Genomic DNA, 15,887 nt, shown 5'->3' on the forward strand with positions numbered 1-15,887 from the left:
CGCTCAAACTAAAGTTATTTCCAAAGTGTCTAATTGAGCATAAGCACTTATCCTTAATACCAAAACATCCCCTCCCAATGACCTGTCTGCTTACAAACACTCTGAGAGTAAACCACACCAACACATGTCCAAGACAAAACACTCCTAATGACATCCTCAGCCCCTCATTTCCACAGGATGTGTACTGATGAGGGCGCGACCTCCTGACCCGGCCGTCTCGCTGACCGCGTACCTGCACCAGATGTACGACCGGAGAGAATGGGGAAAAAAAGAGGGACTACATACAGACCACCGTGAATGAGTCTAACGGGACGAAATGTTATGATCAAATCTCTTAAAGGAGCAGTTTGCTTCAAAATAAGCCCTCATTGACTTTCCACAGTCGTTTTTATTCCTACTATGGAAAGGCAATGGGGGCTTATTTTGAAGCGAACTACTCCTTTAAGCATACAAGCTTACCATTTTAAAAGCAAACAATGAAGTACAAATATGCTAAAAAAACACGTGTCATCACGTTTGCAGTCCGTGATCATGCGGTGCTTTTGCATCCTGAGTTTTTATTAGGAACACTCTTCTGAACGTTTAACATTACAGTTCTCCGAGTTAATGAAGTAAAGGGAATAAAAGCACAAAGTAATTTGTCTCGGAGCCTTCGGCCTCACTTTTAAATTGAGGGACTTTAGGTTGCAAAAGAAAGAAGAAGAAAAAAAACATTTACAGCCCTGGAGGAGAAGGGGGTGAAGTCACTAATTCTTCATTTAGCATGAGAATAAAGTGAGAAGGTCAGCAGGCTCAGAGCTGCACTAATGGCCCCTGTCGTCCTGTCCTGTGGTTTTTAACACCGCGAGCCCAGCGGGACCCCTGAGGACCACGGGACAGACCCCTCACACCTGCAGCCAATCAACACAAGCTCACACCTCTGACAACTGCACCGGCCCGTCTGACTAAGCATTAAAACATTCAGTTATAAACAAATACACTTGATAATAATCATAGAAAAATGATATAAGAATCAAACGAACAAAAAATTAAGAGTCTGAATAAGAAACTCTGTCCAATGCATCTCAACATAATACTTTCTCTCCCATTATCTCTCTCTCTCTCTCTCTCTTAAATTCTTTTAACTTTTAAAGGTATTTTATTGGCATGATTGTGTTTATATTTACATTGTCAAAGTATTAAACAAAGAAGTATTGAAAGAAATAAACAACATCAGAATAACATAGATTTCTCTCTTTCTCAAAATGTACAACATAAACAAATTCATAGTCATGCCAGACAATAAAAACAACGATGACATCATTCCTTTACTTCTGGTCTTAATCTGAACAAATCCCTAACCCCAAGTGTTTCTGTTTGTTGTGCAACCATTTGAATTATACTCTTGTTTGATATTTATGAAATCATTTGGGTAATTAAATGAAGACTTAAAGAAAGCAGCTCGGGTCTGGCTGGAGTTTCATCGATCTCTACCTTTGGCTTTTTCTTTCCTTTGCTGATGAATTGTAAAATCTTTCTTTGTGAACGCAGCTCGTGTTGTCAAATACGTTCTTGCTGTAACATTAAAAGTGCACTTAATCAACATTATGACAAACGTTCTAAAACCGTTATTCTTACATCGTCAGCGACACATTTAAAGCATGCGGCACTAACATCTTAGCTGGGAATGTGTTTGCGAGTAAAGAAAAGCGAGCGGGGGGGCACAATGCCTCCTAACAAGTCTATCGCTCTCTGTCCAACACCTTTTTACGACCTTCCTCAACAAGCAACACCTCCTCCAGCCGTTCCCTTTGTACCTGCGGGCCGCTCGTCCCGCTGAGAGCCGCGTCTTCAAGACTTTCCGCAGCGGTCGGGACGTTTCTGTGCACTAACAGCCCCGGCAGTCGTTTGACATAAAACTTCAAATGGACACTTTGAGTCGGGGGTGCTGAGAATAGGGCTCATAAACGTGCTGCATCCCATGTGACAAATGAGCAGAAATGTTGCCCGTGAGGTAAAAGCAGGAGGTCAGCACTCGGTCAAACAAGGGTCCCGTGTTTTATTGGGCCTTATTAGGTGACCGTAAAAGAGGAAGGACTGTGTGCCTTTTGTTTGATAACTCACGTCATTAAACGCACGGTGAAAATAAAAGAGAACACACGGCGAGACGAGATCGTTTGCAAAACTAGTCGGGTGTTACGTCAAATAGTATTGAAGATCTCAAAACTCAAACATTCCTCATCACATTTACTCAAATCCAGATGATTTGACCTCTACGATACACCTCCAGACTCATGTGCTTCAACACTCTCATCTGGTTCTGTTGTATTTCTCCAAAGCGAAACATCTCAATACCCAAATGAAACACAACACAGAACTCCATCAAATCTCCTAGGAATGCTATAGAAAAAGGTATAAAAGAGCAACCTCTGAGCAAAAACTGATAAAACTAATTAATCAGAGCGAATTAGATATACAAAGAACAACTATATTAGAAGGGTTTGGTTCCAAAATGAGATTTTTATTTTTTTCAAAAATCACGTTTTTTATTATGTTCTCATGTTTAATTGTGTTAGTTAGCTGTATTGTTTGAGTTATTGTGCCTTAAATCACAACAAACCAACTGGAGTTTGATTGATATTAATTGGAATGCACAATAAAAACGGAGTTAACTCATTTTGCATGTACATTCAGTAATTTAGCAGAGGCTTTTATCCCAAACGACTTACAGATGAGGGAAACAATGGAAGCAATTGGAACAACATAAGGACAACAAAAAAGCATAAGTGCAATAAAACTGGTCTCATGTAGCCCACCACAAAGCGAAGTTTGTTTTATTTCTTTTGTTGAACCAAACTCTTCATTTACTAAAAACAAAACTGAAAGCAAGCAACCATGCCTAATCCATTGGCATTGAATAGTAAAAAAGTATTTTGGCCGATAATGAAGATAATATTCACTGGTGTCTCGAAAACGGATCACTCACCAGTTACGTCCGTGCACTACGGCAAGTCAAGTTTGTGAAGAAAAAATCAGTTCAGTTCATAAACAATCAGTTTAACTGTTTGGTTTTATTTATGAATCAGCTCTCGTTGAACACACACACACACCTGGCATGGTTTGTATGGTGCCATTATGGTCGACCATTGTGTGGGCTGATGGGATACGAGCGTGTCTCAACACAGTGACGGCAGATGGGAAATGAAGTGTGTGAGTTCTTCCTAAAGTCTGATCTAACCAGGTGTTCCTCTCTCTCTCTCTGAATAATAACTATAATTATATCTTCTGAAACTTCACAGCAAACTCTCTCGAGTGTTTATTTCCTCTCACAAACACGTCTGACATCTTTTGATGACCTCAAAGTCGACCGCACAACTCCAACACACAGCGCATTCAGTACATACTACACAAATAGATTTTCTTGCCCGAGCGGTACATGGCTTAGTGAGAACCGCGTGTTTTTTGTTGGCATGTAACCTCGCACATGCACTTCATTTAATGAGAACTCCGCCAGCTGTTACAAGTGTAGAAGGTTCTTCTAAAGAACCCAATTAGCTTGAACCCATACGGAGACGGCCCGTTTTACCCCGGAGGAGATCTGTGCGTTTGATCTTTCACTCCTCTCCCACCCGACTCGAAGGAAACTCATCCTCCTGGGATTTCACCCCTGCGCAGAAAACAGCACGCACACTATCAGTTTCTATTCGCTGAAGGTAAGATGGAGCCTGATGGGATATCCGACCAGTGATCGATCAAAGGGGACAGTGCTGCTATTCTTTCGGGATCGGAGGGATAATCTCCTCGTCCTGAGAACCGACTCAATTACTCGGCAGCGTTTGGTTTCAAGTTTAGCTGCGAGTCTCTCAGAACTACCCGCTTCATCCCAACATGACAGAAATAGACAAACCAGATCCTAGAATAGTTTGATATTAAAAACGATCAAGTAAATTTGCATGCGTCATGTCGACATGAAGTGCATGTGCTTTCACAAACATAAGAACTGAAACATCAGACGGGCCAGATTGAGGTGTGGACAGAAGCACATCCCTCTCGTGAGATCCGTCCAGCGCAGAAGAGCCGTCACCAGTGGTGGAAAGAGCACTGAAGAATTGTACTTAACTTAAGTAAAAGTATTGTTACTGAAGAAATATTTTACTCAAGTACTGTAAGGAAAGTATTTGTAATTAGTTCCTTTCCACCACTGGCCGTCACGTGCGGTAAAGTGAAGCGGGATTGGATTGAGGCAGCGGTGTGTTTGTCTTATTGCACTTTAGATCTGGCTGATGTGAGCACGTTCTGCTCTCGAGGGGCTTGTTCTCCAGCGCTGTGAAAACAAACAAAACCTTCTCGCTGTTTCTCCAACAAATTGCTGAGAAAATAAAAGCAGCAGCGATTGAAAAAGTTCAGCGCTGGATTCGTTCACAATGATGTGGGTGAGACATTACAAACACGTCATCGTTCATCGAGTTACAAATGTATGAAATCAATGAAATCAAATCCTGCCGACGTCTTGCATTTATCATATTATATCAGATTTGCGGATCAGATTATTTCGGGTATATTTAGCACTATTTAAAGGTATAGTTCAGCCAAAAATGAGAATTCTTTCATTGTTTATTCGTCCTCATGTCAGGTCAAACCTGCATGCGTTTCTTTCTTCTGCAGAACACAAAAGAAGACAACGAGAAGAATGTTGATAACCAAACAACACTGAACCCCATTGACGTCCATTGTATGAACACAAAACAATAAATATCTTCTTTCGTGATCCACTGAAGAAAGAGTCACATACAAGTTTACAACCACACGAACGAGGAGGAATAAAGATTTCTTTTCTGGGTGAACTGTACCTTTAAGGCAGCACAGATCAAGTCACACTTGACAAATTCAGCTCTCCTCTACAGACAAAACCTCTGGAATCAGTTCAATCTCTCCTCCAACATCCAAAAGGAACAGAAACGAGCACATTTAAGCATTTGATATGACCAAACACGACCACAACCCCGCTGAGCACACGTTTCTTATTAACCCCACGTGTCTCCAATCTCGTACTGAAAAACAGACATTTTCTAGGACCTTCACATTTGCTCGTGTTTGCTGTTGGGCTCTTGGTCCTGTTCTTCATCATCACATTTGTGCACCGTTCTAGATATCAGATGATATGTTGATATACATCATGATAACAATTACAACAGGTGAGTAATGAAGAGTTAAACTTCCGACTATGAGAGCAGGCAAATGCTTTTATTTTACACAGCGTGACTTTAAAGTCCCCGTGAACCGGAAGTTGCGATCGTTTTTACTTCCGTATTCTGACACATTTCCGAGTGAAAAGGAATTTCAAAGGAGACAATTAGTGGGCGTGGCTTGCGTTTTTCCCTGCGATTTGATTGGATGTGTAAAAACAGCCGTTGCATTTTGAAATGAAGCTGGCAGCAGACTGACAGTTGAATGGGAGGAGTTAACGGATGCTCCGCCCAAGCCGTCTAGTTTACGTCATCTAAGATGGATGGTCATTTCAGGACGTAAGTGAATTTTCAGATTTTAACTGAAGATTATGAGGGCACACAAATTTTAGAAAGAAAATGACCCACGTTGATAAACTTTTTACTATAAATGCTGCAATATTTCATGAAAAAATAAGAACTTTACTTGAGTTCCAATAGAACCACCTCGAAACAGACAAACAGGCTTATTTAAACACGTTATTATTATTGCTCAGGCATACTAGCGCTCATTCCTATGATTTCGTGCATTCGTGTGAAGCTCAGAAATGTGATTTGTGTGTCTGCGTTTCCCTTTGTGGCTTCAGGTGATCACGTGACATTAATGAGCAGGTATCAGCTTCTCTCATCTGTGTAATGACGGTGCACGCCGAGCACGTCTGGAACTCACCAACAACTACAAACATCCCCATGAACAGACGCTCACGCAGACATGACAAAGAACTCAAGAAAACCAACAATCAATAGTGACGTGTGAAGGAATGCTGGGTTTCTGCACACCTCAGTTGTGCTCATTAAACTGCATTACATCCCTACTAAATATACTCCTAGAGAAATCACGGTAACACTTCAATATAGGGACCAATTCTCACTATTAACTAGCTGTTTATTAGCATGCCTATTATTGGCATATTGGCTGTTTATTAGCACATAATCCTAACATAAACCTAACACTTGATAGCAAGAATTGGACCTTAAAATAAAGTCACAAGTGCAACTAAAATGACAGATTAGATCTCTTTAATATCTGCATTATTTGCAATGGACATCAATGAGATTAAATGGAAACTTTTGCTTCTCATGTGTGTCTCAGATATTTCTCCTGAGTAAAAGAGTCTCACAAATGTGTCACGAGAGTTTGAGAAGAGATGTCAACAAAGTGTCAAACTGAGCTCAGATTTCTCACGTCTGCCATCTAAAGTCATTATTAAATCAAATTGACTCGAATCCAGATTATTCGACCTCTACAATCTACATTCATTTTACACCTCCGCACTCTTCATGTGTTTCAACAATTACACTCGTCTGTTTTTCGCTTCGTTTCTTCTAATCAATTTATGAGAAACAAGTTGATACTTAAATGAAACAACCGATAATCTCATCAAATCTCCTGAGCTGTGAGAAAGCAAGATCTAAGCAATAACATTGTCCTCTGGGTTTTTAGGATATAAGACACCTTAATAATTGTGCAGAAAATATGATTTGGTGCCGGCCGAGCTCCCGACTTGCTTCTTAAACACACAGAGAGAGGCCGGATGAGCGGGTCAGAGGGGAAACGTCTAATGAAGGTCTCCGTGGCATTCGGTCAAACGCTGGAGGGGGACCACAGGTAAAGTCCGTTTCCCATCATGCCTTTCCTGTCTTCCCAAGACCCTTCTGTGGCTAAAACGCTCCCATATGCTCCAATGATGATGTTAACCACCTCATTTTGGTAAACGCAGCCCGTTCACGCACAGCTGAGGTGCACTCTTGATCTCAAACACACGTTCCTCCGCATACACAACATGTAAACCAATGAGCCCCTGCCGGCCGGGAATCAACCGCAACGCTCTCTAGTGTGTCTGGAGTGTGACGAACACATGCGCTTCACCCTCGTGTGTGTAACAGACAGCGCCCGATGGGTTTTCCAGCCCCTTCTGGGTGAAGCGTGCATCTCTGCACTGATCCAAAACCAGACATCCCCGACAGAAGTCTCACGGAGAAGTCACAAGAATGATCCGAGATCAGTAGGACGGGAACACGTGCTGGGATGAACTGACCTCTGAACCGTCGTAAATTGATTTCTGATCTTCTGCACAGTTGACCTTCACAGTCACACAACACGTGTCTCCAACACCATCCAAGATCTCTGACGAACTAAACAGCTGCTGTATTCATCATCATCAAAACTAAACACAGAAAACTGATTTGATTTCACAAACAAAACATGAATCCATGTGTATTTATGATATGGTTGCTGAGGTATTCTGGGTGGAAAGCTGTTAGAGGCCACATCAAAAAATACTCAGTATTTACTATAGTAAACTCAACTATGGTATAGTACAGTAGTATTTACGACAGTTTATTAATTCCCTAGTTAATACTACAGTATGGCCTACATGAAGTGTAGCAACAATTTACTACAGTAAACTATGGTACTAAGTATATTACAATCTTTTCTCAAACAGAACACAATACTGTACTACACTTCAGTATTTACTATGGTAAACCGTAGAAAAATTCCTAGATGCTGAAGTGTTTTTGAACCTTACCATGGTAAACATTAAAGGGAATGTTCACCAAAAAATGAAAATTCTGTCATCATTTCCTCACCCGCATGTAATTGCATACCTGTATAAATGACAATGACGAACACAAAGAAAGATATTTGAAGAATGTCAGCAATTTTCAGTCCCGCGACATCATTCACTACCATAACATGAAAAATAAATGGTAGTCAAAGGCCCAGAACTGTTCGTTTTCCTAAATTCTTTAAAATATCTAATTTTGTGTTTAACACAAAAAAATATATTTTCTTTTCTACTATGGTAGTGGATGACGTCCCAGAACTGAAAATTTGTAACATTCTTCCAAATATCTTTCTTAGTGATCATCAGAACAACTTAAATGCATACAGGTTTGGAACAACCTGAGGGTGAGTAAATGAGGACAGAATTTTCATTTTTGGGTGAACTGTCCCTTTAAAGTATATTAATGTATTTACTACAGTTGACTGAAGTTAATACCACAGTATACTACATTAACAAAGTGTAGCAATCTCTATTATACACCACAGTAAACTGTATTTTTTTATTATAGTAAACACTATTATATGTTTGATGCGCGAGGTGGTTGTTAAGCAAGTTGTTACGGTCCACGTGAAATACTGTACAAGTAGTGACAATAGTAAACTGCAGTAAAATTCCTAGATAGTATAGTGTTTTTCAACCTTACCATGGTAAATATTAAAGTATCTTTAAAGCATACAGTATTTACTACAGTTCATTTTAGTTAACACTAAATAGTACAATAGTATACATTAACAACATCTAGCAATTAATGTTATACAATAAAGTATACTACAATTACTACAGTTTACTATAGTAAGTATTACACTTTTTAGGCGTGTTTTGGGAGGTGGGTGTTAGACAAGCTGTTATAGTCTACATGAAATACAGGTCACACCTGACCGCATAACAAACACAAAAACACTGACTTACATCCGTTAAGCTTTCATCAGACCTGTAAAGATCTTTTGTTGCTCGGATGCTTTCAACAGTGTGATCGTATCTTGTTTTGGCTATTGTTGAAAACTCACGTTACTTAAAAAATGGATGTAAACACAGCAGGAAAATACTTCCAGAGACAAGCCCAGTCACGCTCGCTGAAACTTCACAACACAAGAGACGATACTCAACACAGCCCTTTATTTTTCACTTCTATAGACCTGGATTAATACAACCATGTGATAGAATAGACATTGTGTGCACTGTGAGAAGAAAACAGAGGTATGACACAAACACATCACGGCAACGCCTGTCAGGAGTGAACCGCCGACAAACAATGAACGTCCTCACGGGGAGAACGGAGGGCTTGTGAGATTTGGAGTTTTGTGTTTCACATTTGAAGAACGAGGTGCTGCCCAGGGGCTTCCAAAAACCTGTGACCGTGAAGAGCAAAAAGGCGAAGGGAGATCATCTCTCTGCTCTAATGGAAAACACCGGGACCGTGCCAGACGCGATGGACGACACACAGGAGAGGAACACACACACTGAAGCTTCCAGCCTGGTATCACCAGATATCATGTTTAAAGGGATACTTCGCCCAAAAATGAAAATTCTGTCATCATTTACTCGCCTTCGAGTGGTTACAAATCTGTATACACTTCTCTGTTCTGATGAACACAGAGAAAGATATTTGGAAGAATGCTTATAACCAGACAGATCTTGCCCCCCATTGACTCCCACTGTAGGAAAAAATACTTCAGTTGAACACAAAAGAAGACATTCTGAAGAATGTAGGACAGCAAACAGTTCTGGGGCACTTTTGACTACCGTTGTTTTTTCCTACTATGGGAGTCAATGGGGGGCAAAATAAGTCTGGTTATACGCATTCTTCCAAATATCTTTCTCTGTGCTCATCAGAACAAAGACAAGGTGAGTAAATGATGACAGAATTTTCATTTTTGGGTGAGGTATACCTCTTATCTTTAGCTACGTAAACACAAACATGACTTTCCTCTGCAGAACACAAGAGAAGATATTTTGAAGAACATTGTTAACCAAACAACACTGAACCCCATTGACTTCCATTGCGTGAACACAAAACATTTCTCAAAATATCTTCTTTTCTGTTCCACTGAACAAAGAGATTTAAAATGACACGAGAGTGATAAATAATGACAGAATGTGTATTTGGGGGTGAACTATCTAAACTATAGCATAACTATCTATATGCTAATGCTATGGTGCCATGTGTCAACACTCACAATGGAATTCCTCGCTATATGATGGAGGCCTATTTGCATCGCAAAGGTTTTGTGCTCGATCCCCAGGAAAGCATCTGACAAAATGGACTTAAATCTACCAGTTCCACCAACTTGCCTTGATTCACTTCAACATGAACTTGCCAACTGGAAGATGCTCTGGACTTCATTACAGCTAAAAGAAGATCAGAGATAACACGACGTTGTGGTTTCAATCTAGGCGCTCACAAACCGAGGACATAAAAGACGCATCCACCCCAGAGCTCAAAGCAAAAGGCAGCTGCAAACTTCTGTACAGACGCTGTATAATCTTAAATCATTGCCTGAAACCTACAGACAGGAAGTTACTCAGCACCAGATCCTTGATTAGAGCAAAGAGCAGCTAATTGATTATAATGACTTCAGTATGNAACTTCTGTACAGACGCTGTATAATCTTAAATCATTGCCTGAAACCTACAGACAGGAAGTTACTCAGCACCAGATCCTTGATTAGAGCAAAGAGCAGCTAATTGATTATAATGACTTCAGTATGTGTGTCGGCCGAGAGAGAGAGAGAGAGAGAGAGAGAGAGAGAGAGAGAGAGAGAGAGAGAGAGAGAGAGAGAGAGAGAGAGAGAGAGGGAGAGAGAGGGAGAGAGAGGGAGCGAGGGAGGACTGGAGCGACCAGCCTTCTACACAACACAAACACACTCCAGTTTCAGCCCTGAGGGTCGTTCAATGAACAGAAACAGCACCAGGTTAAGAATCAAGCTCAAATAAATGTTCAAATTTGTTTCGCATCGAGTTTACCAGACATTTTCTATCCATCATACAATCGTTTGGCTTTGACATGGTTCATTTTAAGCATTTAATTACTTTCATGGCTGAAAGCAGGTATGACGGTATATACAGTGATGATAGACATTCTGCTATACCACTCGAAATTTGTGAACATTAATCGACCCCTGTGTCATCCTAAACCTGTATGGCTTTCTTCTGGCGTGCGGGTAAAATATGGATGTACCCAACCGTTGAGTTTAAACAACATGCGTTGGGTTGTTTCGATCCATGGTTGGGTTAAATAAGGGCATTTTCTAAGTGAATTGAAACCAACCATTGGGATTCTCTATATGAAGGGTTTGGTTCCAAAATGTGAGAACTCCGTTTTCAACATTTTTCAAAAATCATGTTTTTTTTATTGTGCATTCCAATTACTATCAATCAAACTGCAGTTGGTTTGTTTTGATTTACACCATAATGACTCAAACAATACAACTAACTAACTAACATAATAAAAAACATGATTTTTGAAAACGGAGTTCTCATTTTGGAACCAAACTCTTCATATTTTACTCAACCACATTAGTTGAAACAATCCAGCGTCTTCTTAGGGTGCAAAAGATCACTGACTAATCGCAAGCCAACCGAGGCAAACAGAGCGTCCCGATGTCTAATTCACTTTTAACATACCTACGTTTACCAGCGCGATCCTTTCATTCAGGAGGAACGGCAGGAGCACTCGTCCGCTCTAAAGAAGAGCTGTTACTGAAAGACCTCCGTCCCACAATTCAAAGCGCTTCACCACACCAGCCGATTCAGAACTAGCCAACCAGTGATTTTCCCACCGCACAACACAAGACACGGCCTCCGCGCTGATGCTTGGATGGTTTTCAATGCACCCTTACTATGGCACAGAAACAAGTCAACCCCCCCCCATTCTCTCTACGCACCGTGAAACACCCCCATCATCCCCATCATTCATCCCCAACCAGATGTGTCCAGAGCAAGGAACCAAAGTGTGCGAAGGTCCTTTACAGAAACACACACAGTAGAACACAAACGGAAGTTGTCGGCCCGCACATTCTCTTGTGCATCGGGGTTTGTGTGTGTTTTTGTAAAACGCATGCCTTCGAGCTTTTGTTTTACTCGACCTAGAATTGGAGCGGGCACTTTTCAGAAATAAGCTCTCATTTTGGGATTCTTCTCAGCTGCCTCCGTGTGAGATTTCAAGAAAGCGTAGAAACTAAAGACAAATACTACATGAGCATCATCTACTAGATAACTCAACGTAAAAAAGATCTCGGCTGATTTGCACAGGTTTCAGTGGCTATAACTTTTAAGATCAAATGACTGAAAGAATAGTTCAGCAGAAATCTTAACTTACTCATCTTTATGTTGTTTTCAGTGGACACACTAGAAGTCCTCAAAACATTACACAATGCACGAATCACACAGTTCAAATCACAGTTTTCTTTTCCTGTAAGTAAAGCTCAGATATTCTGCACAACATCTCACAGGGTCTGAATAACCGATGCCAGACGTTTCATTTCTTAGCATATTATTTTTTAAAGCATCTTTAATACAGACATTCTAAATGTCTCTATTTAGTTTCTAACGTTAGTTATATTTATGAAAAGCACGGCCATCAGCTCATCCCCTCGAGGTGTTCCCGAAGCTCTGTTCTCACTGGAAACCGTCGTGAGATGCAAATGATTGTGAGCTTTGGCACATTCAGAGACCATAACTTAACCAGACCGAGAGGGACGTTTGTTAAACCGATTACGCAGCTGGTAATATCCTTCCAATGCTGAAGTCCTTCATTGCTTTCACAGAGATATGGAGGAGGAGGAAAGGAAAGTAGGGCTCGTTTCTGACACTAGGAATTCTCAGAGCTCGATGAAAAGTCAGAACGCTATTGAGCCGAGAGGCCTGGGAGTTCCGGACAGAACAAGCACTTTAATCCGAGTCCAGCGGACCCCCGTCTGAGCTCCGATTGAGTCCCCCGTCCCCTCAGCTGGAGCCCAGCAAAGAGCCATTTAAATAACTACCGTTGTTTTTCTCACACTTGAGTTGAGCTCTGTGACTTGGCTTATTTCTGCAGGACACAAAAGAACATATTTTGATGAAAAATGGAAAACAAACAACATTGGACTCAACAACGACTTATCAAAATATCTTCTTATGTGTTCCACTGAGGTTTGGGAAGATACATAATGGCAGATTTTTTGGGGGGGTGAACTATCCCTTTAAGAATCCAAATTGTTCCCAAAATACCCCAAAAATGTCACTGACAATATGATCTCTGCAAATATTGACAAGCAACTGACCTTGCATTTAGAAAACAGTTTAGCATTAACCGTGAGCTGTTTCCATTTCAAGCCGATTGGAAGCACACAACTACGGTTTCAAGAAGTCAAACAGCTACTCATTTACACCTGAAGTGTCTCTCTGAAGGGACGGCCGTTTGATGTGGCAGTGGAGGGAGGTGAGCTGTGTTTCCTAAACGGAAATGCCAGAGGATTTGAACAGAGCAAACACTTTCCTGACTTCCTGTAGGAAATGACTTCAAAAGCAGCTGAAAGACAATGAGATGAGGGGCAATCTGTCTGTCAATAGCCTGCGTGTCAACAACAAACTATCAGACACACATCAACAGGAAGACAAACACAACACAGAGGTGTGTGAAGAGTCTTTTCTAACACAAAAGTGCTCTCAATCATTGCTAGTTTTAACATGATGCAGATGACAGCATCTATAATAACCACAAACTAATTCATATGATCGAGCCCAAACCAGTTTTTAAACAAACCTGCTTACCTCCTTGAATTTAAACATTCATAAAAACACACTAAAAAAAGACAGATTCAACCATTAAAACAGCCTAAAATGTCTTTTCACAACAGATCATGTGCCTTTCAGTAATAATACATTTCCCTCAATATAATCGTAGGCGAGTCTTTTCATGCGTTTGAACATGTTTCACCTTGGACTCGCAAAACAGATTTAATTGAACTCATTCAAAGGGAATAAAAAGACTTGAAGTGTGCTGAATGGGAAAATCTCTAAAGCCTCTTTTAATTTCCATCTTCCCGTCGTGGCCCCAAATGTACCACCAGTCAACTCCGATCACAAAAGCATCAAACAGGCAGGTCAACTCCAGCAACAATACATTAACAATAGATCCCCATCCAAACATCTGACCTTCTGAAAGGCCGTTTCCCAAACCTGACACCAGAGTCAAAAACTCCTGAAAGTATAAACCACAACAGAAATCCGGCACAGGTCTTTTCTTTCAAATAAAGATTCTTCTTTGCATAACGTTTTGTGTTCATGTATCGATTGAATTCACTGCAAGTCGCTTCAAATAAAAGCATCTGTCAAATGCACGAATGTAACCTTTTGGTCTTGTAAGGTTCTTCGTATGCGCGACTGGGTTGCACAGATCTGAAAAAAACGAGAGCAACAAACTAAAGACGTTTTAAAGCTTCTTTGGCATCAGGTTATAAAACTCTATCTTATGGAAACTTTTGTTTGTTAGTTTGAAAAAGCTAACAAACGCGTGTGTGTGCGCGCACGCACGCACACACACGCACACCTGCCCTCAAGCACAACACAATTTCACACAACACAGTTTGCAAACTTGAAAACACTGCGGTGATATTTAACGCACGACACACACGGAAACTTCTCTCGACAAGAGAAACAGAGTTTAACTTTAAACACAACTTTAAACGCGTCTGTAACATGACTGAACATGTTCTGTGTTGTTGACACATTGTATCCGGAGCTTTACGCGTTTATGTGAATCCACGCGTTTTACCTTGTAGTTGCATTTATCGGCGTTTTCTCTCTTTCCTCCGGTTACCGCCGCGCTGAAGATCACAGTCACGGATAAAACCGTGAAGAAATGAACAAGCGTCAGTGATCCGGCCATCACACCCGCACATGAAGCTCCGCGTATGAGAAGTGAATGAGAGTCTATGAGAGAGAGAGAGAGAGAGAGAGAGTACCTTGAAAATTGAGAGCGAGGGAGAGAGGTGGAGCTCTGACTGACTGACTAACCCTGTGCGTGCGTGCGTGCGTGTGTGCGTGAGAGAGAGTACTTTGCTATTTTTTGTTTGTACTGATATGTAGCCTATATATAGATACTTTATACTTTTATTTTAATCTTAATCTGTATTTGTGCATGTTTATATTTAATTCTCCTGTGCTTTGGAAATGTAAAATTTGTTTTATCGTGCCAATAAAGCTTCTTTGAATCTTGAGAGAGAGAGAGAGAGAGAGAGACAATGAGAGCGTGCGTGCGTGCGTGCTTGTGTTTTGCAAGTGAGCAAAACCCTTCTTTTCCCGACATTCTCATTTGTAAAAACGCTTTAAAATGGCTATTATCACAAAAACATTTTTGCATAAATTGCACCTACATTCATGCATTTGTCAATCCAAAACTATAGCCTACATTTGACGTAATCAGTAGCCTATGTGAGTTCTCTGATGGATCTGGATCGAACCCTTGACCTAAGCGTTGCTAGCTTATTGGAAATGGGAGATTTAGAAAACTGCAGAAGTTATAAATCGTATAGAGCGATATTTTTTGAAAATCTAAAAATGCTAAATGTTTTCTATGATCTTTAGGTTTAGGGGATAAAATATACAGTTTGTACAGTATACAACTCATTGTGTGTGTGTGCATGTGCGTGTGTGTGTGTGTGCACTTTTGCACACTGCCAAATGTTATTTTATTCCACAGTCATTTTGGGTTACCAAAGGCCATACGAGTGAGTGTGTGAAAACACCCGGTTATGACATGTTCCAAACAATTTGTGACATCCAAAATATGTCAGATAAGTGTGTGATCATGTGCAATAGTAGATTATTAAAGCAGCGGTGAATGTCATGAGAGCACAGAGGTATTTATTTCACAGTTTTTGTTATTGTTGAACTTGCAAATTTTCATCTTTCTAGTTAGTGGAAAACCTATTTTCTTTCTTTCGTTTGCTTTCTGAATAAGAACATGGTTAATGCTGCTCCACCAGAACACTTTTGTGCTGGATACGTTAAAGAAATCCATGCATGTGAAAACAAGAGGGAAAAAGTTTTGACTGTTTAAAGTTTCAAGAAATGTGTCTTGGTTTGAGATTTTTGGGCTAATATTATCTGTAATGGTTACGAAGAAAAAAAA

General features: G+C 40.5%; 1 protein-coding gene across 4 annotated transcripts in view; it reads right to left on the reverse strand.

Annotated features, from left to right (window-relative positions):
* The window catches only part of il17rd (interleukin 17 receptor D), a 29,396-nt gene extending 14,719 nt beyond the window's left edge, over positions 1 to 14,677 (reverse strand). For 3 of the 4 annotated variants that reach the window (XM_057361507.1, XM_057361509.1, XM_057361508.1), the window contains exon 1: positions 14,529 to 14,677. In XM_057361507.1, coding sequence (XP_057217490.1) covers positions 14,529 to 14,642 — 114 coding nt within the window. In that variant the 5' untranslated portion in view covers positions 14,643 to 14,677. The remainder of the gene's footprint in view (positions 1 to 14,528) is intronic. The other variant, XM_057361510.1, reaches the window with a different exon arrangement.
* Positions 14,678 to 15,887: the final 1,210 nt, after the last annotated feature.

This window comes from Triplophysa rosa, linkage group LG20 (genome assembly GCF_024868665.1).
Source record: "Triplophysa rosa linkage group LG20, Trosa_1v2, whole genome shotgun sequence".
Classification (NCBI taxonomy): Eukaryota; Metazoa; Chordata; class Actinopteri; order Cypriniformes; family Nemacheilidae; genus Triplophysa; species Triplophysa rosa.